This window comes from Scomber japonicus, chromosome 19 (assembly GCF_027409825.1).
Source record: "Scomber japonicus isolate fScoJap1 chromosome 19, fScoJap1.pri, whole genome shotgun sequence".
In the NCBI taxonomy this organism is placed as follows: Eukaryota; Metazoa; Chordata; class Actinopteri; order Scombriformes; family Scombridae; genus Scomber; species Scomber japonicus.
Window position 1 is genome coordinate 12,347,224 of NC_070596.1, and position 27,982 is coordinate 12,375,205.

General features: G+C 38.8%; 1 protein-coding gene across 1 annotated transcript in view; it reads right to left on the bottom strand.

The window, feature by feature from the left end:
• Window positions 1–213: 213 nt before the first annotated feature.
• The window catches only part of mmp17a (matrix metallopeptidase 17a), an 85,955-nt gene continuing 58,186 nt past the window's right edge, over window positions 214–27,982 (bottom strand). The window contains exons 4-10 of the mRNA XM_053339929.1: window positions 22,211–22,497; window positions 12,462–12,638; window positions 11,830–11,932; window positions 10,307–10,389; window positions 7,416–7,568; window positions 6,943–7,200; window positions 214–539 (exon numbers count right to left, since the gene is read on the bottom strand). Coding sequence (XP_053195904.1) covers window positions 214–539; window positions 6,943–7,200; window positions 7,416–7,568; window positions 10,307–10,389; window positions 11,830–11,932; window positions 12,462–12,638; window positions 22,211–22,497 — 1,387 coding nt within the window. The remainder of the gene's footprint in view (window positions 540–6,942; window positions 7,201–7,415; window positions 7,569–10,306; window positions 10,390–11,829; window positions 11,933–12,461; window positions 12,639–22,210; window positions 22,498–27,982) is intronic.

Sequence of the window (27,982 nt, forward strand, 5' to 3'; positions counted from 1 at the left end):
TAACTGTATGTACTACCCATATTGCGAGGCTCTTTAAATGACCGTCAAATGGCATGTGAAATAAATAACACAAAAATAAGAGCAAAAACATACCAATTGATATTTATATGAACAAAATTTTCCAGTTTGTATTTTGACTGAGTGTCCTCTGGCCCTCCACCAGTAAGTCTCTTTCATGCACCCAGCTTGAGAACTTTGTCCCATGCTTTGGCATCATAGCAGTTCAGAGCGGAGGGCCAATGAGAGCGTCCAGACAGGTGGCAGCAGCCAGATGGGAGATGGGGAGAGGCGGGCACCTAAAGGTGAGGCAGTGTCAGAGGTGCAGGAGCACACCTCGTATCCATTCTCTGCGTGGTCTGGGTGATGGTGCACGTTGACTCTCGTCTCTGTGCTTTTGGGGTCTGTGTCTGGAGAGTCCGACTGCATCTCAGTGCACAGCAGCCAGTCTTTAGCAATGAGGCGGGGGTATCCTGCCTCCACCTCCATGTCGCTGCCCGGCACTCGCCAGTATTCCTTCCCTTTGAAGAAATAGGACGAGCCTTCACAGGGAGAGGGAAAAAAGAGGGTACAGTCTCAATATATGTTTTAAGTAGAGACAGTGATAAACTAAAACAGAAACTAAACTAAACCTAAAATAAAGTGGAGATGTAGTTGGGCTTAATGCAGACATTGTACAATATGGATACAAAAATACAGCAAACACAAATATATTATCAGGATTACTGGGAAAGACAGATGTATTACTAAAAATGCTTTTATGCTACTTCATAAAACTTTTTTTTGCTTTTTCTTCCAGCATGTTGGCATCACGCTGTTCATATTTTCTCATCACCTTTTTTATTTATCTCTTAGACCTGTGATTTCTCCATGTCTTATTTCTGCACCTCTCTCACTCACTGTTCATCATATGAGGTCATCACATTTTCTTCCTTTCTCTCTCATCTCTCTATCTCACTGCTCTCTCTTCATCCTGGGCTTGTGGAAGCAGACTAAAGGCAGTAAATTCTTTGATGTGCCTCCAGTTCCTTGGCCCCAAGGTCTCTGTATATGTGTGTTTTGGTTTATATAAATTTATGTATTTCTATGCGTCTTTCGATGGAATTAGGTGTTTTTTTTCTAGGAATATCCCTCCACTCTTTTGCACTTGGCCTGTTCCCACACAAACACATCAAAGGGCTTGAAGAAAGACCTCCAAAGCTGGCCAAAGCTCAGACACAACACAGACCTCTAAACACCTGACATCTGGGGTAAGAGCTTCCATACATTCAGCTGGGGCTTTCTGGTGGGGAGAGAAGTGATGTTGCTTGCTCTCAATGAGAATGCCCTGAAATAAAGACTGAGTACCTCCTGTTAATTAGTTGTTTCTGTGCCAGTTTTGAATATCTACAAGTGCTTTATCAAAGCCTAATCCGGACAGCCAACTGGAGAAGCATTCATATAAAGGGGATGTAAAGGGCATTGGCTTGGCAAAGGCTACCAAAACAATGTAATTTCAAATAAACATGATTAATCACTATGATATGAAGTATGTCCTCAGTGTTTGACTTAGGGAACAGCAGGCAACCTTTGTCCAGGACAAGGGGGACCAACTCCAGATCTGAGGCTGTTGTCTAGTCAAAGGAAATGTCAGAAACAGGCACAAAATATAATGGTTCTACAGTGTGATTTTCTTAAAGTATCACAATATAGGATATCAACATTTTTATACTAAGATTTATGTAATGTCTTTTGAATCTCTTCAATCCCAGGCCAAAAACCCTACTTTTGTCATATTTCCATGTGCCTCTCAAAGTCTCTTATTAGTTTTAAACACTTCCTTCCTCAGAATAACCAGGACAATATGAAAATGAAGATCTAATTTATGGTGGATTACGTAGAATTTCTACGTAATCCACCATAAATTAAAGTAATTATTCTACCGGGTAGAATGTAAAAATGAAGTTTGCTTAGAAATATTTTGTCGTGGCACCACAATCCAAATTGCTGTCAAGAGGAAGACTTACCGGCTGGCGTGACTAAAAGCAGCATTGCTTTGAAGCTGCAGTTTTTTTTATGTTGTACTTTTCAGTACTGCTTTAAAGCTGTAATACTGCAAAGTTTGAGGCCAACAGACCTGCCACTTAGGCAAATATTGGCCATAAGTCAAACTTAAAGCCCCAATGTCCAATTAAACTGAGTCGCAGGTCAGAATTTATGAATTTCCTCCTGATCAAACCAGTTCACGTTTGTATCATTGACCCTCTGTCAGATCCAACTGTGTCACAGCAGGCCAGTGATATGCCAGTTGACCTGACTGGTTGCAATCATGCCAGATTTTCGTGCAACATGACTATAGACCCTGCTGCTTTCAGGACAAGTACAAGATAAGGAGCTAATTCAGAGCACTGACTCAGCATCTGAAGCCTCTGGGCTCTATTTCCATGCCAGTGCAAAGGCCACAGCCAGTTTGGTATCTTGGTGACTTGCTGTGTGCCACAGGGGAAAGGGAGGTGCAGTTGAGGGTGTGGCAAGCTCAGTCCAAAGTTGTACTGCAATCTTTATTCATGAGTGCACCTCCAGAAAAAGTGAATTCAATTTAAAATAGACATCATCTGCACTTGGCAGCATATTTAAACTACTATATTCATATTTTAAACTTTTTACGCTTCAAAACTTTTCAGGTTTTCTGTGAGGAAAACTCTCAACAGGATTCACAAACTGTCGGGGAGAGCAGGGATGAAATTACCCAATATGACTGGCCACAATTCTTACAGCCTCCAACACGTCAAATTGACATGACAAATTTATTTTGTGCAAGTACTAACTGTGAGAGAAACACCATAACAAGGATGCTGCAGCCACAAATCATTCATGTTGTGTAAGCCAAAAGTAGACCAGAGGCATCAAACTACAGTATCATACTGGCACAAATGTTTCAACCACAGGATTATTCAATGAAGCTCAACCTATTCATTCATTTCAGTCTTGGCACTGCATAGACTGCATCAAAACATGCAACTTCCTCAGCAAAACCATATTATTACAGCATACTGTATTACTATTTGGTACTTGATGATTTTTTTTGTGTTATCTCCACACACACTTATAATGACTCTTTTAACAGTTAATGCCATTTAATGCCACACATTATTACACAGGGCCAGGTGTGAATTATCTGCACATATACTGTACATGCTTACTTATGTGGGTTTTATAAGAGGCACTAGACACTTTATAGAAGGTAAAAGACAATAATGTTTTACAGGCACTATGCTGTAGTCCGTAAAGATTACCGACATGGCAGATTCAGTCGTGACATGCTTCAATAATGATCGCATTACACCAACTCCTAGTATAAACCCGGAGCAGTTCAGAGAGCGAGGAGTAGGAAAAAATTTATAAGGGTCGTGACGGTGGGAGATAAGAAGAGAGGAACACAAAAACGCATCAGCACACACACTAATTGAATAATATAAATTAAATATGCATTTAAACTGATGTCTTACTGGTTAAAATCATTACATGTGAATATCACCTCAGGCTCTCATTAATGATTGGTCCAGTTTATATTTTTAAAACTATTTCAGTGAGTTGGACACTAGTAAATGTCTGATGGCATTATTTGTACATGGATGAATTAACAAAAGACATATTTTAAATGTCAAGTACATTTTTTTTTAAAGAAAAGAAAAAAAAATGTGTTTAGTACTTCACATATCTCCTGTTGTGAATGTAAACATGTAACCTATATGGCAATCATTGTACACACTTTTTCCAGTACTAGATTAATGTGCTTCCTTCCAACCACATCAGCTTGTTAATTAGAAAGTTTCAACAAGGGCAGGTAAAGCATGTGTCATAGCTCTTAGACCTGATATAAATATCATACTAGTCTGTGTGTGACATGGGAAAACCATCTAGATCTATAACTGTATTGTGTATGTCACACAGTGGATGAGCCAGTGTTTGACCATACAACATAAAAAGCCAATGTGCAGCAACAATACTCGCAACTTGTTAAATCTATCTAGCACTGACACTTCTCCCCCTCGTGTTCAGAAATTTCACATGAATTATATTTTAGAACCAGTTCAGTTGTATATGAACCGAAGGTTGTGCCCATGCTGTCATATAGAAACACTTTTCTTGTTCAGTGTTAACAGTTAAGTAGGACCCACTCAAAAAAATCTTTTGGCAGTGGTCACCGAAGGCCACAATCATCTGAAATAATGCCGCCTGCTGTCTGTGTGTGGGCTGGACTCTCACATCTAAGTATGACACACAAGTCAGGTCATGAGTGGAGATGAGCAAAGACAACTTGGGTGAAATAAATTACCCGTTATTCCCAACATGGCTGCTGTGGCCAAGCTGAGAGCAGCACAGTGAAGATAAAAGAGTTGAACACAGTGATTTTATGAAACTTAAAAAGGAAGTATTATTCTCATTTCCAGCTCTATAGTTTTTATTCTGGGACTGTACTAGAGTAACTTGCATGATGCACAGTTGAAATTATCTTATACTAGCCTTTTATGCAGCCCCTCATTTCGGCCTCTGTCTATTAACAGGGCGTTTTAGCTGTTATCTCTTTAAGGCCCCCCCTTAAAGATCAACAACTTATGTTACTTTTCCGTGCTGAGCCAGCATGCAAGCTTGACTCAACATGACTACCCCCAAAACAACTGAAAAACATAATGCTAGCTAGGCAGAGCAGTGAACTCACACTACACTGTACAAGGAGCAGATGACCATGTAAAGAAATCTGTCATGGGTTGATGTCAACTCGGGCTGAAAGCAGAAAAACTGTTGGAAACTGAGCATCCAGGACCGAGCGGTCTGATGCTCAGTGCTTTTTGCTAACAGGGATTACTTCTACATATATGTTTACTTCATTATTTGAGACTTGGGCAACCTTTAATTTGAACATTTTACATTACAGTTCAGACTCGACCTACAAGTAGATTGATATGTGAATCAAAATGTTAAAAGTACAACTAGACTAATAATAAAAACCGAGACTGACATAAAAACTGTCTCTAGTCTGCACAGCTCATATTAGTATTTTGCATGGTTCGGTCAATGCACTGTGGTGCCCATGGTGTGTGTACTGGTGTGTTTGTATAAAAGAAAGCCACTGTGAACTGGCTGAGGAAGTTGATTGCTGTAGGGAAGAAACTGATGCTGAGACAGATACTGTGAGGTCTGATGCACTGAAGCGTTCAGTAAAATGCATGGTTGCCCAAAAGAGACAAACTCAGCAGTTGCTTTCAATATCTTTTTTCTTGCTTTGGAGTCATTCAGGTCTTTTATGGAGGACAATTGCAAACTGGCTGACTTGTCAATTGTTCAAATATAAAACTTCAGATTAAATTTACTCTAGGCCAAATTTTAAAATAGCTTTTTGCAGTATTTCCAGTTTGTTTTCCTAAAGACCTCTGGCCAAACTGCAAAAGCTAAATGTCTTCTTTGTTTTTTCTCAGTCTTTCATAGCCAACATCTGATAAGTAGTTAGTACACACAGCCCAGCTGACAAAATTGACATAAATACAGGTTAATGACAAAAAATATGTATAATTGGCTATATCAACATTGAAAATGAGAGATTTGGGGGAAATAACTTTACCTCTACACAGTTGACTGTAACTGGGCAGCTAAAGCCACAGACGGTTACTCAGCAAATTTAACCAGCTTACTGTGGGAGGCTGAGATAAAACCGAGAGTACATCCACACTAAGCCGTTTTTTCTCTCCATTTTAACCCTCTATCCAAACTAAAACTGTGTTTCTCCTTCCCAAAAACTAAGCTTTTCAAAAACAGTCTCCAGAGTGTGTAAAGCTCACACTGAAACGCCAGCTTGGTGTTTCAGTGTGTAAGGGGAAAACTGAGGTTTTGCAAAACGATGACACAAGCTACCCAGTAAAGACTGTTTGGCATTAAGGTTGAAAAGGACTTTATGTCATCTCTAACTTTCTCTGTGATCATTATTTTGAAATATTGATACAATGGAGAGTACTGTTGTACTCTTAAATCTTGGTTACGATGCAGTTTGCCAACAGAAAAAGAGAAGAAGAACAGATTTAGATGTTTGGGCAAAGGTCTACAAAAAGAACATAGAAATGCTAATGTGTCATTTTCACATAAAAAAACATCAGCTCGTATCATATGATGGCTCTGTAGAACCAGACCAGGACTGATTGTGAGACATTGATTCTGCTAACATTAATGCACGAGGAACATTCTCTGTTGGACCTTCTTGATTATGTTAGGTTAGGTGTCATCTCATCTTAGTGTTTTTCAAACAGTGCTCCCCATGAACCTGACTGACTCCACTGAGCTCACAGTGGCAGCGTAGATTAATAAGGGGAGATCGGCTTGTGGATTTATAACACCCAACACAGCTCTGTGCTTTCAGTTTAAAGGTCAGGGCTGTTGTTGGCGAGCCAAGATGCCAGTCTTACAACCACTTTTTGGTAGACTGACAGCGTCTGTAATCTAAAAAGTTTGTTGTCTGTAAAACTTGAGCGGCTTGCATGTAAAAGGTCCCCAGGCAAACAGTTCATTTTACATAACCACACCTCAATTTTTATGGGTCACTGATTATTTGTTATTATTTACAATAAGCCTACACATCTGTATGGATTTCTGTGTGTGAGTATGTTGTGGTTACATTTTCACATATTAAGTTTTTGGCCTCCAATTTCAAGTCAGGTTTATCAAGTAATGCAATTTCCCCTGACTTTTCATAGTTCCCTTTAGGGCCACATAAGGTTTCATAAACATCATATTTTGAGTAGTATTCCAGTGATGAGTCAATCTCCGGCTCTGTTTAGACTATGGTATTTATTTTATTACCAATATCCCTGTATTGCTAAAGAACATTAAGATTACATTTTTTTTAATTTCGTTGTGATATTCAGAGATATCAGGTTCATAGCAATTTAATAGTTAGTTGAAGTAACTACACACCATCAGACCACCTCATGGCGTCGTCCAGTTGTGTTGGCAACCCCTTCCAAAGTGTACTGTCTTTAGGGTAGCCCTGATCCATACGTCTCAGGTGGTCATCATAGCGCCAGTAGTGGCTGTCCTTGAAGAAGTAGGTTTTGTCATTGTGTAGCCAAACAAAGGCTGCATCCACGCCATCCAAGGGTAGGCCAAAGTCACTGATGGGACGTGGATAACCCTCTTCCACGTTATTGTCTTTAAATATCCAGTACTTTAGGCCTGAAGAGGGAGGACAAAGAGGTAGTAATTGCAAGGAGAAATAAACGTTTTATAACTGGAATGTATCCAGTTATAAAAGAAACACATAAACCATATTAATGTCAACTATGTCTGATATGGAGAAGCAAGGCAGCAAAGATATACCAAAAGACAGTCAACTAAATCCACATATACAAATGAAAGGTAGATGCTATAGAATCTTGAAATCGCTTCACCTTTGAAAAAGACTATTTTGTGGTCCCCAGGCCTCTCATACACAGCATCCACGCTGTCCAGATTGGGTGGAAGGCCCCTCCAGAAGCGATGGATCTCAGCCGGACGCAGAGACACCAAGTGCTTTTCTCTTGTTAGTCGCCAAAAATACTTTCCTATGAAAAAGAGGAATATGATTGACATGGAAGTTTTCACAATATATTTTAGGTGTCTATTACAATAACAGCCATGTTTACTTCTTTTGTGTGTAAAAAAAGTACCTATAACTGAAACTGGTGCGCTGGAGGGGGTCTGGTAAGAACTCAACAAGACATGCCTGACTTTACAATCCAGGAATGTTCAATTAGATACCAGATCAGTGTGAAGTTGAATAGGAAGTTATAGGTGGTTGATTGGGTTACACAGATAACTTCAAGAAAGAGCCGATAAGACGGTAAAAGACGGCAAAGGTCCATTCATTCATTCACCATTTCAGCTGCCTTAACACAAGTGACAAGCGAGAGGGCCTAATGTACTGATAGGTCAGGTGTGTCAAGGCACAGGCTGTGCACCATCACAGCAAGATGTGAGGGCCCCACAGTAGGTCCAATCATTGCTCATTGAGATTATGACCTTGAAACTGAAAAGAGCAGTTGAACACAACTCTGTTCTTGCTGTTGAGTTTGGTGCGGTATGTAACTAGTAGGTGTGGACTCTGCTCCGGGTTCCAGTTTGACAACATAACCTGATGTCTCAAGTCTCTTCATCTTGGCTATGTATATAGCAGTCTCCTGCAATGAATTGGCTAGCCTTTTAGAAGTGCTCTGCAGCTGTGGAAGTACTGAGTCTTTGGGTTCACAGATCTGGGGCGTGGTGGGGATCCACACCAGCAGGCTTGTGTAGTGGTTGACTCCTTTGATGTTAATTCTGTTAAATGTGCAATATGAAAATAATAGATTGTTTATGATTAAAATTAATCCACAATATGCCTTTGACATTGTTAGTATTGTGCTACGTAGTATCAATTCAGCCCCATGACAGAGTGCAGTCTGCTAGCAAGAGGGTAATGTGTGATGACAACACCATGGCAAGTGCCCTTCCACAACTCTGCTGAACTGCTGGTGAAATGTACAGCAGTTTGAATATCTTGCTAGGGAGCTTACCTGATGTACATAATGTTAAACTGTCAACTGGGCTGCAGGTAAACACCACCATTTAGCAGGTTAGCTTGCATGCCAACTGGTAGCAACTTGTAACAAGCTAGCGTGATGTCGGCTCTGGTGTACTGCTTTGGCGGGGTTTTTTTTAGTTTTTTTATTTGGTGTGTATTCTGCTAATTATCCGAAAAGACACACTAACACATGACATCAAAGGTTTGCTTTTCAGGTGTTGAATTAGTCAGGTTGTTCTGTTAGTTTGGTTTCCCACAGCAATATTCATTTTAAAGCTAAATAGCTAAATAAATAAACAGCTTTGCGTACATGCTCTTACTATATATTTATGGAATAGTTTGTAATTCTATGTCTTCGTGTCATTCATGAGTATATGTTTTTATGTTGTTTGTGAGCCCCAAATCTAAGACAAATTTCTATAATTTGATTGACAATAAAGTTTTTTGAATCTTGAATCTTGAGTATTGTTCAGTAACTTGCAAAATAGTCTTAAAAACCAACATGAAAAAGAATCGTGATTAGATCGTGGATCATGATCCTGCCTGAAAAAAATTGTGATATGATATTTTGCCCACCCTTGGTCTCACTGTCTTAGCCTCTGTTAGGTCGATTGCCTGCTTGTCCTGATATGATCTTGTACTGGCCTTTGCGTTGCACCATGGTAAGACATTCATCTGCCAAAGCCATTCAGCATGACAATTCTTCTGGAGGAGCCCATGTGGAGGTGAAATAGCATTGTGGTGCAATGGACCAATGCTTCAGTTCTTGGGCAGGACCCAGGCCCACTAGGCACACCAAGCCGCACAGGTTCCACCAGGGTGATAAGGTGGGGGTAGTGAGCCGGTAAGAGGAAATTGTGTTTTTGCATCAGGTCCTTGTTCTGCTGTCATGGCTTCTCTGCTTTGTGATGCAGTTGCACCTCCTGACAAGGCGAGGGAAGTGAGTGCTGGCCTTGACAGTAGTCCTGTTTCTCATCTGTAACACATGCTGCTGTTAGTGGTGACAATCTCAAGTTGAGGTCGTAGTCCTGAAGGTGTGCAGGGAGTGCTGTCTGCCTCTTGACTCGCATGTTGAGTTCTGGTTCTCTTTCCTCAGGGTTTGACATCTTGCACTGCAGTAGGCACTAGCTCGAAGGACCATGTAAAAACCACTTGCAACTGGTTAAATGGAAACTGACCTGCTGTAGGGTGTCCTGTAAGAACTTGACAACAGATGTCTGAATTTATGAACCAGGAATGTTTAATGAGACATCAGATGAATGGCAAGTTGACTTGTGGTTAGGAGCACAGATGTAAATGATTATCAAGAAGTCAATACATATGATACATTATAAGGTTTAAAAAAATAATTGTCCATATGACTTTATTAAACAACAAAGTTATCTTACTTTGCAAATGTATAAGTCAGAAATGATTAATGAGCCAAAAAGATCTATTTCAAGTTACCATATAACAGCAAGATAGTCTGAGCCCTATAGGAACATTTCGTTTAGACTGCAGATTATGTGATGTGATGTGTGTGTAAGCCTGGGAGTAGAGCCCTGGGAGCCACACATGACTTGGCTTTCCATTGATTGCTGGATCCACCTGTCCTCCCCATGCCCAGCCACCCTGTCCCTTACTCTTTCAATTTATCTCTTCTCCATTCACCTCTTTTTCTCTCTTCTCTCTCACTATCACCCTCTATCCATCTGTCTATCCGTCTGTCTCTCTTGTTCACTTTCTCCTTTTAGGCTTGAATACCTTTGAAAAAGAAGGCCTCCCCTCGTATTTGGGCCACTGCATCAAAGTGGCTGGTGCATCTGTCTGGAGCATCTCGCGCCAGCCTGAAAGAGATAGATGAGCCGAGGGGAAAGTTGGAGGAAGGAGGACAGAAGATTTTATAAAAGATCAGGACAATGTAGACAGGAGAAAAAAAAAATTTCTTCCATCAAAAACCCAAGAAAAGTTAGGGTGTAAAAAGTTCTGACATAAAATAATGCATCACTTACTGCAAGGTATATCAACTGAACTAAATTTGGTCCAACCCAGTAAATCCAATTTGCATACCCAAAAAACAACCCTGATAATTGCAGTCACCCACTGAGAGAGTCTGAATGAGTGCACGCAAGTGCATGTGTTCCTTCAATTAAATAGGCTAAACATTAGGTGAAATGCTATCACGCTGCCATGCTGAGGTCCCCCAGTGCATTTATCCCAGGGGCTAATAAGTGATTTAAAGCACTGACGTGGTTGGCCTGTCAATGATGAAGCCATTAGCCCCACAGGGCTGCCACTGTGAGTGGGAGGCCACCAGCCCTCATATTATCAACAAAGATCTCCATTCAGAGCTCTAGTAACACAGGACTGCTGCATAGTGGTCAGCATTTGTGACCCTTATCAAGCATAATCCACTGTTTGCACACATCATGTCCTGATGGAGGAGGTGAAAAATGAGTAATGACAGCAGTGAAAGGCGAATAGTGATGAGGAAAAGTGGGTGTTTGGTATATTTATGTTTGTGTGTGTGTATGGAGGTTAGGACGCATCGGGTGTTGTTGGCAATGAACAGCTACAGTTTGATTACTCCCCAAGTAAGATGCCCTCTATTGATCCCATTAATTCAAGAGACATCAGAGTAGAGGTAATTCAAGCAACAGTCTCTGCTTATATTAGTTAATAATTTACATATCAACATCTATACTCTTAGAACTATGGCAAGTAAAGAAAAATACAAAAGGGTTGTTGTTTAGTGCATAAATGATACCACTTTGATAGTGGACTGTGCTGGATGGGATTTGATTATTCTATTTTGCTCTGCTCATTGACTATTGCATTATGTCTCTTTTAATGCCAAATGATCAGATAATGCATGAAATTTGTAGTCAACATGGCCAGAGGATAACATCTACTGCGCTGGTCTTTAGCAGTAGCACATTTCCATGACACTGACCACATCATGCTTTTGAGATGAAGAGCCCTTAAACTAGTGCTATGTATACCACCCTTAAGGCAATCTTTCCATTTTAGATCTCCACGCTGCAACATTTAGTGGGACTTTAAACTTTGCCTTTCAGTGTTTATCTACAGGGGGCATTTATCTCAGCCTCTGCTCCAACATCTTTACTAAGGCAGTAGACAGAGACAACAAGGGCCTGAGGGAACTTAGAAAAGAATAAGCCAGAAGTAGGTGGTGTGTTTTAGAGGGCAAGAAAATCCAAGAAAGAAAAAAAAAGAGGAAGAAGCATTATTGATAAAAGGGTTGAGGAGCTGGATCATCTACTTACAGGACAGTGGATCTGTTTTCAGGAAGGTCCAGCAGGACAGGAGGTTCAGCCGTCTGTGAGGGGTTGCCTGGTCGAATGGTGTGAGACACTGAGTCTCTGACACCTGGAAAGGATGTTTAAGTCACAGTGAATCAAATGAACATATTAAAGTTCTGAATCTGTGATTGATGATTCCCTCTCAACTACGAAGGTTTTCTGCTTTTGTTTTATATAGTTTATTATATAATTGTCGACTGGAGACCTAATACAATTTTTTGCCATTCTATAACATTTTATTTAATTAATAGAAAAACTAATTGATTGTGAACTAATTTTGAATTGTTACCTCAGTTTCTCTTTTTTTCCTTTTTTAATCTCCTGGGCACACCTGCTGTCTAAGTGTCCTGTCCTTCACTATTCTTCCCTGCACTTCATCTTCGCCTTCATGATCATTATTCTCCCCCCCATGCACTGCTAATCTTTATATCAGCAAATGGTGTGATAAGGTCATATGCCATAAAGAGGTCCAATTAACTCTATCCATGTTTTCATTAATCAATAACCTTGCTCTACAGAGCTCATCAATTCCTCTCTCCCTCTCTGTTCCACACAAACACAGCCACACAAAAAGCAGGGGGTGGTTGTTTCCTCACCGTAAAGCTGCCAGACGCGAACCTTATCTTCATAGGGTAAGTCGTATTTCAAAGGGTCTCCTACAGGACCCTGGTAGTATGGTCTCATGATGGACTCTATGGCTGAGGTATGGCCCAGGCCGATAGCGTGACCAAACTCATGAACTGCAACCGCAAACAGGTCCATCCCATGAGAGTCTGAAGAAGATAGAAGGAGAAAGAATTTAGCATGATGCTTTTTAACATGTTTTTATTCATCTTCTATTGATTTGTAATTGTGTGCCCTTAATCAGACATTTATTGTATTTTCTTTATTCTATCATGGTTTCTGTTTTGTATGTGTTTTCCTGTTCATATATGAGTAAATGTAAATGTGACATGACTTGTAATAACCTTTAATAAAATGAACATTAATCAAAATATGTTGTGTTATGTATTTTATGACAAAGTGCTTGAACTTGGACTTGAAACTGGAGTGAAACAGATCGGCACATACCCTGCAATTTTAAAAAAATGCAAAATTTGCACTCTTTCATCTTTTAAACTGTAGTTATTTAGATGAGCAGTCAATCCAATCAAACAAGCAGCTACAGAATGCTGCACACAGCATATATATCTTCTCTACAGTCGTTGCTGTCCAGCATCATAGTAAATTACTTGACAGGGAAATTGCACATTTAAAATCTTCGACACGGCTACTCTTCCCTGCTCTCAACATTTTGAAGCAAACCTGCATCCTATAATGACAGTAAGAGGAAACAGGCACAACGGTCAGAGATGCAAGAGATGCAGATACTTTTAAAGGCCATAATAAGATATAATAATAAAGCATTTATTATGTTTTATAAATCATGAATTATTTTTAGATTTACTTCTACAATCTCTCCGTCAGTTTTCACAGAGATCATCTTGCTGCTTAAAGTGTGTCACTTTTGTAGAATCAACACAACCCATGTTTACATGTTTAACCCTTTTATGAGTGAACTCTATAGGTTGTCAGTTAAGAGGCTTGACATGCAGCTCTGGTGGCCGTGAGTGCTGTTAGGCGTGTGGTGTAGTGAGATAACTATGGTAATACTGCCTGAGCCCCTGGGCTGCCAATCAAAACCTGAGTGCGGAAAGACACCTAAAGAGGCTGCAGGCTATTAAAGCACATTTCCCTCGATGTTCAACTAAAAAGAAAAGGCAAAGCCTCCAAAAACTCCTTGTCTGGCTCTGCTAAGCAAGACAAAACCAGGGGTTTAGAGATTTAGATTTGCAAAAATGTGAGTGCCAGCGTGTCGAGCCAAGCTAGCTTAGAGTTCCTTGGTGGCTCGCATAGGCTCATTCTGTGAACCTTATATTGGTCTCGACTTGGGAACAACTCAGTGCTGCACTCTGTCAAAAGACAAAGGACAATTGGAGACATGCACTTGTGCTTACAACACCTGGGATACTCAGAAACCAAATGCCAACTCTAATCTACAACAGCACACGGTGCAGAGGGGAAGGTGGAATAAAAGGAGGGATCGAGGAGGAGAGAACAGGCATTCAGAACAAAGTAGGTACCATGTCATCGTATTTACAGTACATCTGAGGTTGACAGAAAATACCATATACCTGCGGACAAAGTCAGAGTGGAGAGATTTGGATGGATGAGCAAGAGTCATTGAGAAAGAAACCCACAGAAGAGAGAAATGGAGCAGAGAATAGAGAGAGGAAGGAAGAAAGAATGGTTTTGAGTAAACAGTGACAAGCAGAATGATATTACTGCATCATAGAGGGCAGGATCAGTAACATACGCCAAACTAATGGAACTGTTTTCGGGGTATCGAAAGACATTATATTAAAAAAACCTCATTACTCTGATGCAAAATAAATACAATATATTAAGGGGTGCTTCTACCTTAGATGCAGCATTATGTATCCAGAATGCTACAAAAGATAGCCTGCAGCGTTTGGTTAAAAGTTTAATAAGGTTGGTGTATCATATATTGGATAGAAAGGAGCAGGAGCCCAACTAGCCGAGGGCTATCCTTTTTATTTGATGTGAATCATTGTAACATTGTCACCTTGCAATACCTTGTGCCAATGACTCTAGCATCTGTATTTGTATCAGGATATTTGAGGTGTAACATTGTTTATTATTATGTCTAAAGGAGGTAAAATCATGTTAAAAACGCTGGGCTGAAACAACACATTTACTTCTTTTGTTCGTGAGCATGTGGGTGAAATTAGAAGATGAAAAGCAAACACAGAGGATGATGACACAGCAATTCCAGCAACCCCCGTTCAGTTTAAATCAAAGGTCTGGAAATATGTTGGATTTCATAATTTAAGAGATGAAGCAAAGCCTAATATGAGTAAAGCTGTTTGCAAACACAATCATGGAGAAGTCAAGTATTGTGCACTTCCCATTTCGCAATGATATGAGGTGGCAGCTCAAACAGGAGCTCAGACAGTCAATATAATGAATTCAATCTAAGAAAACACTAATTCTTTAGTGTAGTGGGAATGAACAAGAATAAACATTGAGGAGCCTCAATTTTTATGGAAATTCATGTAGAACAATTGCTGTATGAGTTGATCTTTTTTCTTGCGAGACTGAAATAATTTAATGAGGTCCCTAAAAATACACTATGGCCATATCTGCAGCCACAGCTGACCCACATATCTGGTTTCTGCATTTTTAAACTCAGAGTGAAGGTGCCATTACTCATATATACTACATTATTGGAAAGTACAGTGAAGCCATGATTTTATTCCATGTTCCGGTGCAGCTCAGAGTCTAACCCCTACTCACTAAAACTCAAATGGGAAGGCTGATCACGATATTAATGTTCCTGTGGAAAGACAGTCTTGAATCCTTAGGAATATATGAAAAGGGTGTCTAGAGAAATTAAAATAAGGCTTGTGTACTTTGAAATATTTATCAGAGTTTATAGGCTCCAAGAAGTGAAAATCCATCAGATGAGCTCACATCATATGCACAAGTGGAGTGGTACCTCAAATTTGGAACATTTGGAAATCAAAGAATTTTGACCAAAATATCTACTCAGTGGGACATTTGTCAGTGCTCTCTGCTGGATAAACAATCTAAGGTCAACACTGCTCATGAATTAAATATCGTTGGCCTTTCTGCTCTGCAATTTCTTATGACTTTTCCAGAGGCATACATGCTGATACCAATACCTTAAACTAAATAAACTAAATTAGCTTCAAATATCGCCCAACTAATTGTACTCCAATAGATGTTATTTAAAGTTATTAAATGTAACTTTTCCTTTTTGTTTAGCTAGTTTCTATGTATTTAGAGACAACTCCCCTCTGTGATTTTTAGGCACAGTGGATACAAAAAGCTATTGTGTCATGTCAAAAATTAATTGAGAGGAATGGAAATCTGCATCGTCTCCTTTTGTGAATATATAGCGTGTTAAATTAGGCAGCTTTAGAAAAATGATCCTTTGAGCTACTAGACAGACTAGATGGCTGCTGTACAAATCAGGAGATGTGGGACTGTCACATCAGTGGTCCAAATTTAATCAAGACATTTTCAGTGAGCAAGAAAGAACATTTAAGCGCAGCTGGCTCAGCGCCATCAGTGGTAATGGAGGAAAAAGAAAGGCTGCAATGTGTTGCTTTTCCTGACAAACAGAACACCTGCTTGTAATGTTAAGTACATTCTGATTCACAGCAAAGCTACAACCAACACATTACAAAGGAAGGCACAATGCTAAGAGAAAAATGTTGCTTTTGTTTCTAGCATTGTTTAGAATTGAGTATTAATTGTGTTTCATGATGAAACAAAATAAAAGTGACTAAAATACCCAAAACTGAAAAATTCCGGAAATGTAACAAGTTAAACTATCTCTTTAAAGCTACTATAATCAATATTTTGATATTAACAACGGGCCCCATGACTGTTTCTATTTTAAAGGGATTACTCGTAATGATGAACCAACAGAAATGTATCACCCAACCTGCAGTTCATCTTAGCTCTAAAGGGCTTTTAAGCGTACTTCAGCTGATTGTTTTGGATGTTCTATCTGCAACTTTACTGTTTTGGTTCCCTCTCACTGAGAGAAACGATACTCATGAGTATCATTTTCAGTTGCAGCAGGCAGCTGCTTACATCAAAAAATATCTAAAAATCCACTGTTTACTACCTGATCAGCGTCAAACAAATAAAAGTTAGTGACTAGTGAACACAACTCCAGATGAATGCAAGTGATAATTAATGTCTCTACTGGATGTGTAAATAAGAATCAACTTTATAAGATATATGAATATGTAGTATATATAGAATATATCAACATTGTGTTTACATTATACTTCTGTGCTGCCCCCAAGTGGTCAAAAAGTAATTTAATGCAGGTTTAAAGGACTGATTATGTAATATATTTACTGGATGAACTCATAAAATGACCATGACATGTTACAGTATAAATGATTAAGGAAACATGCAAAGTTGAAATACTGGCTTCTCCAACTACAATACTACAGTAAGTATGTTCTCCTTGAAATTTCCATTCTGGTGTAAGTGACTGTTACCAAAACATAATGGAGTGTTAAGGGGTTGTCATCATTTCACATATTTCTGTGAGATCAGGTTGACGCCCATTTCGACACCCAAGGTTGCCAGATATGAAACACTGGAACACAAACAGCAAGCAAACAAACTGGATCAACTGAGGCAGATTCCACCTGACCTAAAAACCCCTGAGCTTTGAGTCTAGGGAGGAGATGAGGAGACACAACGCTCTCCAATATTTTGAATTTAGATTGCAGTATCCATTGTAAATGTTTGCTGTCAGTGTTACATATTTCTCTTTTAAAAAACAAAAATGCTAAATAGAATTATATTATGACAGTGTCAAAGGCTGCGGCTAAACTGAATATGACTAAAACTAAGAGGCAGAATTGTCTGTCCTGTGTTCAGTAAGTTCTTTATTACTTTTACAAGTGTATTCTTAGTACTGTGCAATCACCTAAATGTCAGGCTGAAACATTTGAATATCACATTGCTTTAGAGATACATAGTTAATTGGGTAGCTACTATCCTGATCCTCCTTATCCTATTAGGGCATTTAGCGAAAGAGAATATTTTAAATTCTATAATGAGCAAGAATATTGGCTTTGAGGTAAGTCCCAAATTGCTAAAGGCATTTTAGTAGACAGTCTCAAAATTCAAGGGTATTTTGCCTATGAAAAGACAGAGGTAAAGCGTTTAGGGGCAAGATCAATATATTTCTATAATATAGAAATAATGTTGTCTGTAGTATACTGTTTATAACTAAAATCACACAAACCTTAATTCTGTGATAAAAGAATGATGCAAGGCAGCAGTAAACAGCACCAGATTGTTTTTTACTGGCATTGATTGGCCAGGCTTTAGTGCTTTCACAGTCAAGGGAAGAAGCCTGATTCACAAACAGAAAAGTCTTGTGTTGTGCTGTGAGTGAACAAAATAACTTTGAAAGCAAGAACACCTAGGTAAGATGATTCACAGCAAGTACAATTTATCTTTCCACACAATCTTCTCACAGTGAAGGCTATGTCAACATCACTGACAACTAATTTATTAGTTGGAAACAATTCTTTGCACAGACATATTTGTTTAATTTCTGAGTTTAAGAGAGGAACAGATTGGGGTCAAGACAAGATCAAATCTCTGTCCAGTCATGAAATTTTCTTGCTCCTAAATATTCCACAGTTAACTGTCAGTGGTATTATGACAAAATTGAAGCGATTGGGAACGACAGCTACTCAGCCATGAAGTGGTAGGCCACGTAAAATGACGCAGGGGGATCAGCGGATGCTGAGGCGCATAGTGCGCAGAGGTCACCAACTTTCTGCAGAGTCAATTGCAACAGCATTGTGCCAAGTGTAAAGTTTTGTGGAGGGGGGATTATGGTGTGTGGTTGTTTTTCAGGGGCTGGGATTGGCCCCTTAGTTCCAGTGAAAGGAACTCTAAATGCTTCAGCATACCAAGAGATTTTAGACAATTCCATGCTCCCAACTTTGTGGGAACAGTTTGGGGATGGTCTCTTCCTGTTCCAACATGACTGTACACCAGTGGACAAAGCAAGGTCCATAAAGACATGGATGAGAGAATTTGGTGTGGATGAACTGGCCTGCACAGAGTCCTGACCTCAACCCGATAGAACACCTTTGGGATGAATTAGAGCGGAGACTGAGAGCCAGGCCTTCTCGTTCAACATCAGTGTGTGACCTCACAAATGCACTTCTGGAAGAATGGTCAAAAATTCCCATAAACACACTAAACCTTGTGGAAAGCCTTCCCAGAAGAGTTGAAGCTGTTATAGCTGCAAAGGGTGGGCTGACGTCCAGGGGCGCATTAATATCACTGGAGGCCCCTGGGCTACAGAACTTTATGAGCCCCCCATCACTAAGTGGTTGACACATTATATTTTGCCTATAAAAACTCAATACAAGGTCATCTTTGGCTCTGTGCCATTTATTTGTACCATTGTATGTACCAATGTATTTACCATTAACTATGTGCATATCACTTTTGCAAATGAGCCAACACCCACACAAACAATTACATCACTTAGGCTAGTAATACTTCACTTAGGCTAGTAATAACTGTTCCATAGGCTATGCAACAAATCAAACATATTGCAAGCAAACAACTGATTCATCTCTGTGCCATTTATTTATTTAATGTATGTAGGCCTAACATTAACTATGTGCATTTCATTTTTGCAAATGAGCCAACATGCACTCACACACACATGCACACACACACACACGCACAATTTCATCACAACAATTACAACGCCACTTGGGTGTGAACGCTTCATTGTTGCTAACTATTAGGCTATGTGTCGTCTTGCCTGTTGCTTTGTGTGCCGTCTACTAAGCTGCGTGTTGGATATATATGGTGTGATTTTGTTACATTGTATCAAAATGAAAGATATTGGGGGGGCTCTCGGTGTCGCATCATCCCCATCACTTTTACCACCAGATGTCACTGTAGTGCAGCGTCATGTGCGTTACAGTCAAGTGTTCATTAGCCTACATACATGTAGTTATTCTCAACTTTTAGAGGCCCCCCAGTGGTGGAGGCCCTGGGGCTGTAGCCTGGGGCTGTAGCCCAAGTTAGCCCATTCATTATTGCACCCCTGCCGATGTCATATTAAACCCTATGGATTAAGAATGGGATGTCACTTAAGTTCATATGCGCGTCAAGGCGGGGGAGCCAATACCTTTGGCAATATAGTGTATCATCCACAGCCTGTCCTGCCTGTCATTTTCAGCCAAGCCACCACAATACTTTTAAATAATATCTTCCATTATTTATAACTGATGAAAGATGAGTCTTTAAGAGTGATTTGACTTGATGTAAGTGCAGCTTTTGTTGCAGGTGATGACAACATATTGCCTGCAGCACTGACTCAGGCTCACTGACGCACTTTTAACTGAAATCTCTTTTGTGTTTAGGAAGAAAAAGTTCTCAGCTTTTATAGTACATGTTTGAAAGGAATTCATTCAGTTTAAAATTGCATGACAGTTATTTTACTCTCTGCTTCATCTAAAGGGGCACACATTTACTTTAGTAATGTATTTATCAGGGACAACATGTTCCCTCCACCTCAAAAAGTATGATCTAGGTAATATATCTTATTTGTTTACTTTCACAGAAGAGTCTCATATGTTACATACTGACTAATTATTATTCACATTATACAATACAAACAAAGCTGAGAACATTAGAGACTTAATATTGATAGATCATTTGCATCGGAGTCAAGGCAGAAACTCAAGGACCTCTTTGAACTCCTAGTTTCTCTATGACAAAAAGTGTTGTAAGCTTGTTGTAAGTTGCCATAGCAACAGAGTCTCTCTAATCAGTTGCATATAGGCAATTTAACACAGACATGGGTTTAATGCATCTACCTTTTTTCTCTTGGGGTTAAATAACTACCCCTGCTAATTGATTCCTGAATTTAAGAGAGGAACAGATTTTGGTCATAAAAGACAAGATCACACCTTTGTCTCTTTCCTTTCTTCATTGCCAGGTTCCCTAAATCCAAAGCTTTGTCTATGCAGATGATCCTGTCAACTACTACAGCATCCTCTGCCTGCCCTGCTACTGCTCTGGCCTGCTGGGAAGTCTAATTGGAGCACTGTGAGATGCTGTCCTATAACATATGGTTCACAGCTTTAACAGGGAAAAAGCAAAAGATGGAGATGAACACAAGTCCTGGATGCATAATGGACTAACCAGATGGGACAGTCAACCTCATTTACATCTACAGTACAAGCTGAGCATGATGGCATAGTGAGCCTGTGAGCCTCAATAGGTGCCATGCATATGTGTCTTAATCTGTCTAAAATCAAGTGATTATTACAGTATTAGCACATGACCACAATATTACTGATACCACAGAAATAAGTATGCTACCTGACCCACTACACAGTGACATATCACTAGAGGTGGAATAAATATTATTTACTTCCGTATGCATCTAAAAGAACATTACAGCATAACTTATTCCATTACAAGTAAGAGTATATGCATTTAAACATGTACTTCTATCTGCTTGAAGTGGCATCAGCTTTAATTATTATAGATGATGTTGGGTTGTTAAAATTGAAAATACATCATATTTAAGTAAGTAACAGTAGTGGAGTAAAAGTACAATATTTCCTTTTAAAATGTAGCAGAGTTTAAGTATCAAGGGATTACTTCTACATACGTTTACCTCACATTTATTATGAAAATCCGACATTGTAACATTATATATGAGGGAAAATAAGGAATAGCATTACAGGTCCCCTTGAAGTAAATGAACTTTGCACCATAGTCCCTCACTACAAAGACAGACTGGTATTTCTGCACAACACAGTGTTCATAACCCTGGAAATCTCATCACTGTGTCATTGTGAGCAAATGACTCTTTTATCGATTATCACTGGGGCAGCTGTCAGTTGACATCACAGATCCTAGTGCTGCTATGGGGTCTTGTAGAGACATATCCTTTTAGCTTGAAGAAACTATTTTGCTGCTGTAATCATTCTAAACACAGTGCTTGTCTCTTTTTTCCTTTCTCTGTCATTCTTATATTCACAACTCTAAAAGACTCAGTTATTGTTTAAACATTGTGACTTCATTTAACAATCAAATGAGATCAATAAGTCAACAGTAAACATAAAATGATTTTTAGTATTTCAAAAATAACTAATTACATATCATTGGTGTATTACAGTGGATTGTTTGTTTATGACAATTGGAGGAAATGAAAGGATGCCTTTAATGAGCTTGTGATAACAATCACCACTGCTTTAGTATCTTCTCCTGAGTCCTGTATCTGAGCCCATTGTATATTATATTCATACTTCTAACAAATTAAATATTAATTATAGAATCTGGAACGTGAACAAAGAATAGAAGAACAGCTTGGATCCAAAATACAGTCAGCGTTCCAGTTTTGGATATACACGCCTTGACATGCATGCAAGTTCAGGACAGTTTTCATGCCTCTTTTTCATTTTCTTTATGCTTTCTTGTCACAGATTGTTTCAGTCTACTCATTTTACAGTACTCTGCGTGTCTCCAAGAAATACATTGGTGAAAAGTTTCCCAGAACATCAATCCCTCTCCATGCTCCCTCATCATCCTCCCGTCTTCTACTCTTCATTTGATTTAGACACACTATCTTTCAGTAGTTAATGTAGGACACCTATAAAAAATACATTTATATTCAAGTGCATGTGTACACAAACCACCAATGTACAGCACTAACACAAGAAATGTTTCCCACCTGGCGACCTGAAGGTCCAGGCCTCATCATCATCAAAGTGTGTATCCCCAGCTGTGAACCTCTCGCCAGGAAAAAAAGCATGTGCCACGGTGCCCCCTGGTCCATCAAAGGGATATCCATCATTGTGGTCAGCCTTAGTGAAGTCGATCTGGATGTCTGCATCACTCCCTGCCACCTCATGGAAATTAAGTGGTGCAATGTCACTCCAGACCTTCAAGGCGTAGTACATCAGGGCTCGAACAGTGTCCCTGCCCAGTAAGGCTGAATCCTTAGGAAATGTCCTCACTCTGAGAGAAAAGAAAGGTAGAAAGAGAATATATAGAAGAAATAAAGAAAAGTAGTAGTGAATATGTTTTCCTTCCTTAGACAATTTTAACGTGATTGTAAAAAATAAATGATTTGTGTTAAAGTTGTATTTTTGGCGCAACGGGCACAAAATATAAAAAACTGTATATGTGTGTGTCTATGTATTTGTATGTGTGGTCAAATTATGAAAAATCCTATCAGTAAGCTGTACAAAGTTTTTATCCTCCTGGAGACTTTACCCATACTGCAGAAAACAGGCAGTAAAAAGGTGAAAAAGTGAAAAGTCTTGTTAAAAATGTACCCCCCAGTCAATGAGTAGGAAAATAAGATGTACCAAATCATTTCACAGTATTTGTAACCTTTCTCTTTTTCTTCAGATTGTATGCAAATGAAGCGGGCAGTGTGCCATGTCTACAGGGTTTGCTTCACTTATACTGTACATCAGGTCATAGTTTCAACATAGTACCAAATTCATAAAAGTTTGTGAGGAGAGATGATTGTATTGCATTTTTTCTAACATGTTTTAGTTAATTTTTATATAACCTGAACTGCATCACTTCCTTTGGTCATATTTACTATGGCTGCTAGATGGCATAAACTTAACTATAGATCATCTTTGCTGGCCTGAATTTTAGATTTGCACTGTCTTTTTTTTTCTTGTGAGGATGAGCTGACATTGTTCAAACTTTACTGGAAAAATAAAATGTAACAAATGAATAAAAGCAACCAGAATCCTACCAATTGATCTTTGAACTGCCATTATTAGCCAAGCCACCAAAATAGTTTCAAAAAATATCTTTCATGAATTATAACTGATAAAAGTGACTCTTTTTCTTTTCTTGATGTAAGTGCAGCATTTGATGTAGGTGATTAGAGCCTAGAGCACTGACTCAGGCTCACCGACGCAGCTTTTAACTGAAGAAAAACTGCACCTTCCAAGTTGAACAACTTTGTCTTTGGTGCTTGGGAAGAAAAGTTTCAGTTTCCTTCAGTTTTTCCTTCAGTACGTGTTTCAAAGAAATTCTTCAGCTGAAAATGAAAATCAATTGAACACCTACAGCTATTTTGCTCTTTGCTTTATCATCTAAAGGGGAACAATACAGGAGAGATTCATCTGTTACTTACTTATAATTGTATTATTATTTTGTATTTATTATTATTATAATAACACATTACACAATGAAACACAGCTGAGAACATTACACACCTAATATCATGGATAATCTGTGTCAGAGTCAGGAAGAAACTCAAGGACCTCTCTGGATTTCCAGTGTCTTTATGACAAACAGCATTGCAATATATGTCATTTGTTGCCATAGCAATGGAGATTCTTGAATACCACTTGCATATTGGCATTTTACCACAGTATTTCTTTTCTTTTGGGTTAAATAACTATTGCTTTTGCAGATCTTCCTATGACACACCATTGGTACAGTAGCATCCAATAATGAAACCATGACCCCCAAGTTCAGTAGTTTTACAGACTGATTTTTTTGTTGCGCATCCCACCCAGACAACTGCCATTCCACTCTAACATATCACAGTTAATAGCTGCCAACCTGAACAACAAATCACTTTTTGCTAGCATGCCCTGTTAAGCAGACAAGCCACCTGCTTTTGATGAAACATCTCCAGGTCGGAAATTATATTGAGCGGAAATTAACTTCACTTGAAATTAATGAAGAAAAAAACAATTTAGCTCAACTGACAAGAAAAAGAAAGTATTTTAAACCTGTCCAACAATGTTTCAACTTGTTTCAGTCCTCGATCATCCATCCTTACAGCCTTTGTTATCCTGTTGACCTGCTGATGTCTTCTACAGCACAGGATATAAAAGGTAGCTTCTGAGCCACAACTTTCGCCACAATACATTTCACAAGACCTTTCATCCCCACATGAGCCAGAGGAGCAGCTGCTCCGACGTCTCAGCCTGTAATTGAGGGTGACCAGACCTTTACTGTGTTCAGAAGTCAAACTTGGGAACACCTGCCAGAGGGGCTCACACAGGCGTGATCTCTTTAATCTGTTAAATCACTTCTCAAAGAACACTTGTAGTGAGCAAGTTCTGATTTGTCTTTATTTTTTTAAATCTCAGTTTTAGTTATATTCTCATTCAAAACTGCATATGTGTGTCCATTCTTCTTTGTATTTGGTTTCATTCTTTTGTTTTATTTGTTCTGCAAAGCATTTTCTTATACACGTCCTTATACACAACACATGTAACCATGGTAAATGTGCACAGCAAAGACAGTGATAGTTGCAGCATCAACATTTTAAACGTATGACAAAAATTTGACTATAATATATTAAATATTACATACAATTAATATATATTTTCATCAAAAAACTAAAACAAAATCAAAATAAGGTGAAAATTAACACTGCTGAATCAGGACTGATGGGTGTCACACAATGTATTCTATAGATACATGGACACAAATCCTTTTTTTAATGACACTCAGCATAACTTTCAAATTAATGTATTTCAATTAGAGTTATAGTTTGGGTTAAAATGATCACTTAAATTATAAAGTTATAAACGTTACTTCCTCAAAGTAAGGCAACCTTCATCGTCAAGGCAACATAAAAACCATGACAAAAAAATCTCTCGACTTTCAGTTTGAAACACAACACTTGTGGCTGATAATGGGAAGCAAACAACAGTCTTCTGCAACAAAGTCCACATTTTGCTACCTGTCTATCTAGCCCTCCACCCAACCCGCCATCTCCAAACATGGAAATTTGTACCTTATAGATACATCATAGATTGCGTCTGTCACTCAAACGTGGTGCAGGTAAGAAATATACTTTCAATTCAAACACATTAGTTTGAAAGTCATGCTGAGTGTTAATGAAAATGAGACTGAATTGAAATAAGGAACTGCTGGCTAACAAGATTGCTGTGTCAACTTAAAAGCTGCTTATATGTCAGTGTGTCAAAGTGGTCAACATATAAAAAGGTATTAAAAAAACAGTATTGGAGATGACCTTTTTGTTTAAACCACCATCTCTAACATCCTGTCTTTCCAATAAAGTTTTCTCAAGGTCATATTGGTAGCTGGTTAATATCTATTAAAGCTTGGTTTACATTAGCTAATATTGTTTTCTCCTGCTCTAGACTTGAGCTGTTTGTTGTTCTGCTATTATCACACTGTCTTTAAAACACCCAGCTCTGGGAATACATTCACTAGTGTAAGTAATGAATGTATATAATTAGCAGATCTACATCAACATGTTGTCACAAAGCACATGGGTGGTGTTAGCAAATCTAATTTAAAGCAATAAGGAGGTAGTTTGAAAATTGCTTTTTACCTCATTAATATGCAAATGTGTGCAGCAACTCACTTCACAAGGCAATCAGGTCATCTATACTGTAGCTGTACAGTAAGCCTAATATTTTCTTGCATTGATTTTCTCACAAACATGTGTCTACACAGTCCACATTCTGCCTGAGTGTGTGACCCTGACTGCTAATCACAGTTAGCCAAGGTCACTGCAAATGGCTCAACCTCCACAGACAATTCACCTGCTTATTAGTCCTAACTCAGACAAACGAGGGCGGGTGATTGTGTGTGAGTGTGTGTGTGTGTGTGAGAGAGAGAGAGAGAGAGAGAGAGAGAGAGAGAGAGAGAGAGAGAGAGAGAGAGAGAGAGAGAGAGAGAGAGAGAGAGAGCGAGAGCGAGAGAATGTTGATGATAGAGAAAGATTGAGAGGCAGAGTGCATAGTTTTGTCAGTGTGCAAATACGAATGTGCATCCAAATTGCGAGTGTTGGCTTGTGTGTGTGTGTGTGTGTGTGTGTGTGTACATAATTGTAGGTAAGTCCACCAAGGTCAGAGCAGTCCTGCCCCGCATCCCAGATGAACTGAGGAGTCCCAGCGACCTGCTTGTATTTACATAAGGAGACTATACATGCATGAAGAATGAACCAGGTGCTATTTCCCTGTGGTGCCTCCTTTAAATTTCATTAACATTACCCACCATGGAAGGGATCTTGTCAGTTTGTCAATCTTGCACCTTAATTTTAACAACCATATTGATTATTTTTTAATCAAGCCCCCCAACTGCTGTCAGATTTGATGCATTTTTTAATCAGCTTGTCCTCATTAAATCTACACCAGTATAGTTTTTATGTTGTAGTGTTCCTCATGTCTCCACAAGACTTTGTCATTCATTTTTCCACTTCTGAAAATTAAATAAAAAAATTGTTCTGCAACAAACCTCTTTGTTACATCTCATTTATCACAGGTATTTACTGTCCATGCCAGGAACTGGTGGAATGTTTCATTCAGTCTTTCTGACACTGTAAAACTGTTTTTCTCTATGTGAGCATAATACTGTATTTCCCTGTGTCAACCCAGTGTGTTATGTATTTTTCACTTGACATATACGAAATCATTAACTAATTTGGTTAGTGAGTTATTGCCTAAATTGAATTAATGTCATAAAATGCATAGATACACTATATTTCAGTCACAATACCAATTTTGTTTGGATATTAAAGAGATTCTCAAACACATAATACTGTAAATTGTACAAGGAACCATCTAATCTGGTGCATTATTAAAATATTAATGTCAACAGTCCACATAAAATAGTGCAAGCTAGTGTAGTACAGCCTATGCGGTACGTATTGACTCAATATTTCACTTCCACTTTGTATAGCGTACATTTTTAAATCTGAAATGCAGCAAATATTTTGAGGCTATGCAGTGCCTTCAGCGAGAGCACCTCCCACCATGATTTCTGATCAAACTGAGATTTAATGAGATCTCACATGGGCAGATCTTGAAACGAGATCTTGTTGCTAACAGGATTGAAACTTCACACATCCATGGGAAAAGATGCACTTGAAGAGATAGCCTTTGGGATTTTACAAATCGATTGGATCATTCAAATGAAGACTAAATTGAATTGTAACAAAGTTATTGTTTTTTTTAACCAAGTCCTATCACACGCCATGGTTACAAAAATGACAAACCCTGAATTACAGCTAAACTCACTCAGATTAGGTTGGAAAAGGAGGAAGGGTTAGGGTTAGGACAAGTTAAAAGAGTCTAAACACAAATTTACCGAGGTGGTGAGAGATGCTAAGTGACTGTACTCTGAGAAACTTAAACAGCAATTATCAGAAAACAGATTAGCCTCTGTCTGTTTTTAATGTAAATGTTAATGTGATCTAGCCAACTTGCTAACACTACGCTAATGCACCAGACTAGTCTAGTGTTAGCATTAATGTTACTTATCATAAGCAGGCAGAATACTTTTTAACCTGTTCGCTACCTTTAACAAAATTGTGATTAACTTTAAGCTGTTTTACGCTTTACAGAAGAGGAGTGTCATCTTATGCACTTCAACGGTAATCTAGTCTATTTTCCATTTTTTCAGTCTTATTTGCTGGGGCTGGTGTTGGTCACAGCCCAGGATTTGTGTTGCTTTCTTGGATAACAGTTGGAGTTTTTTTTAA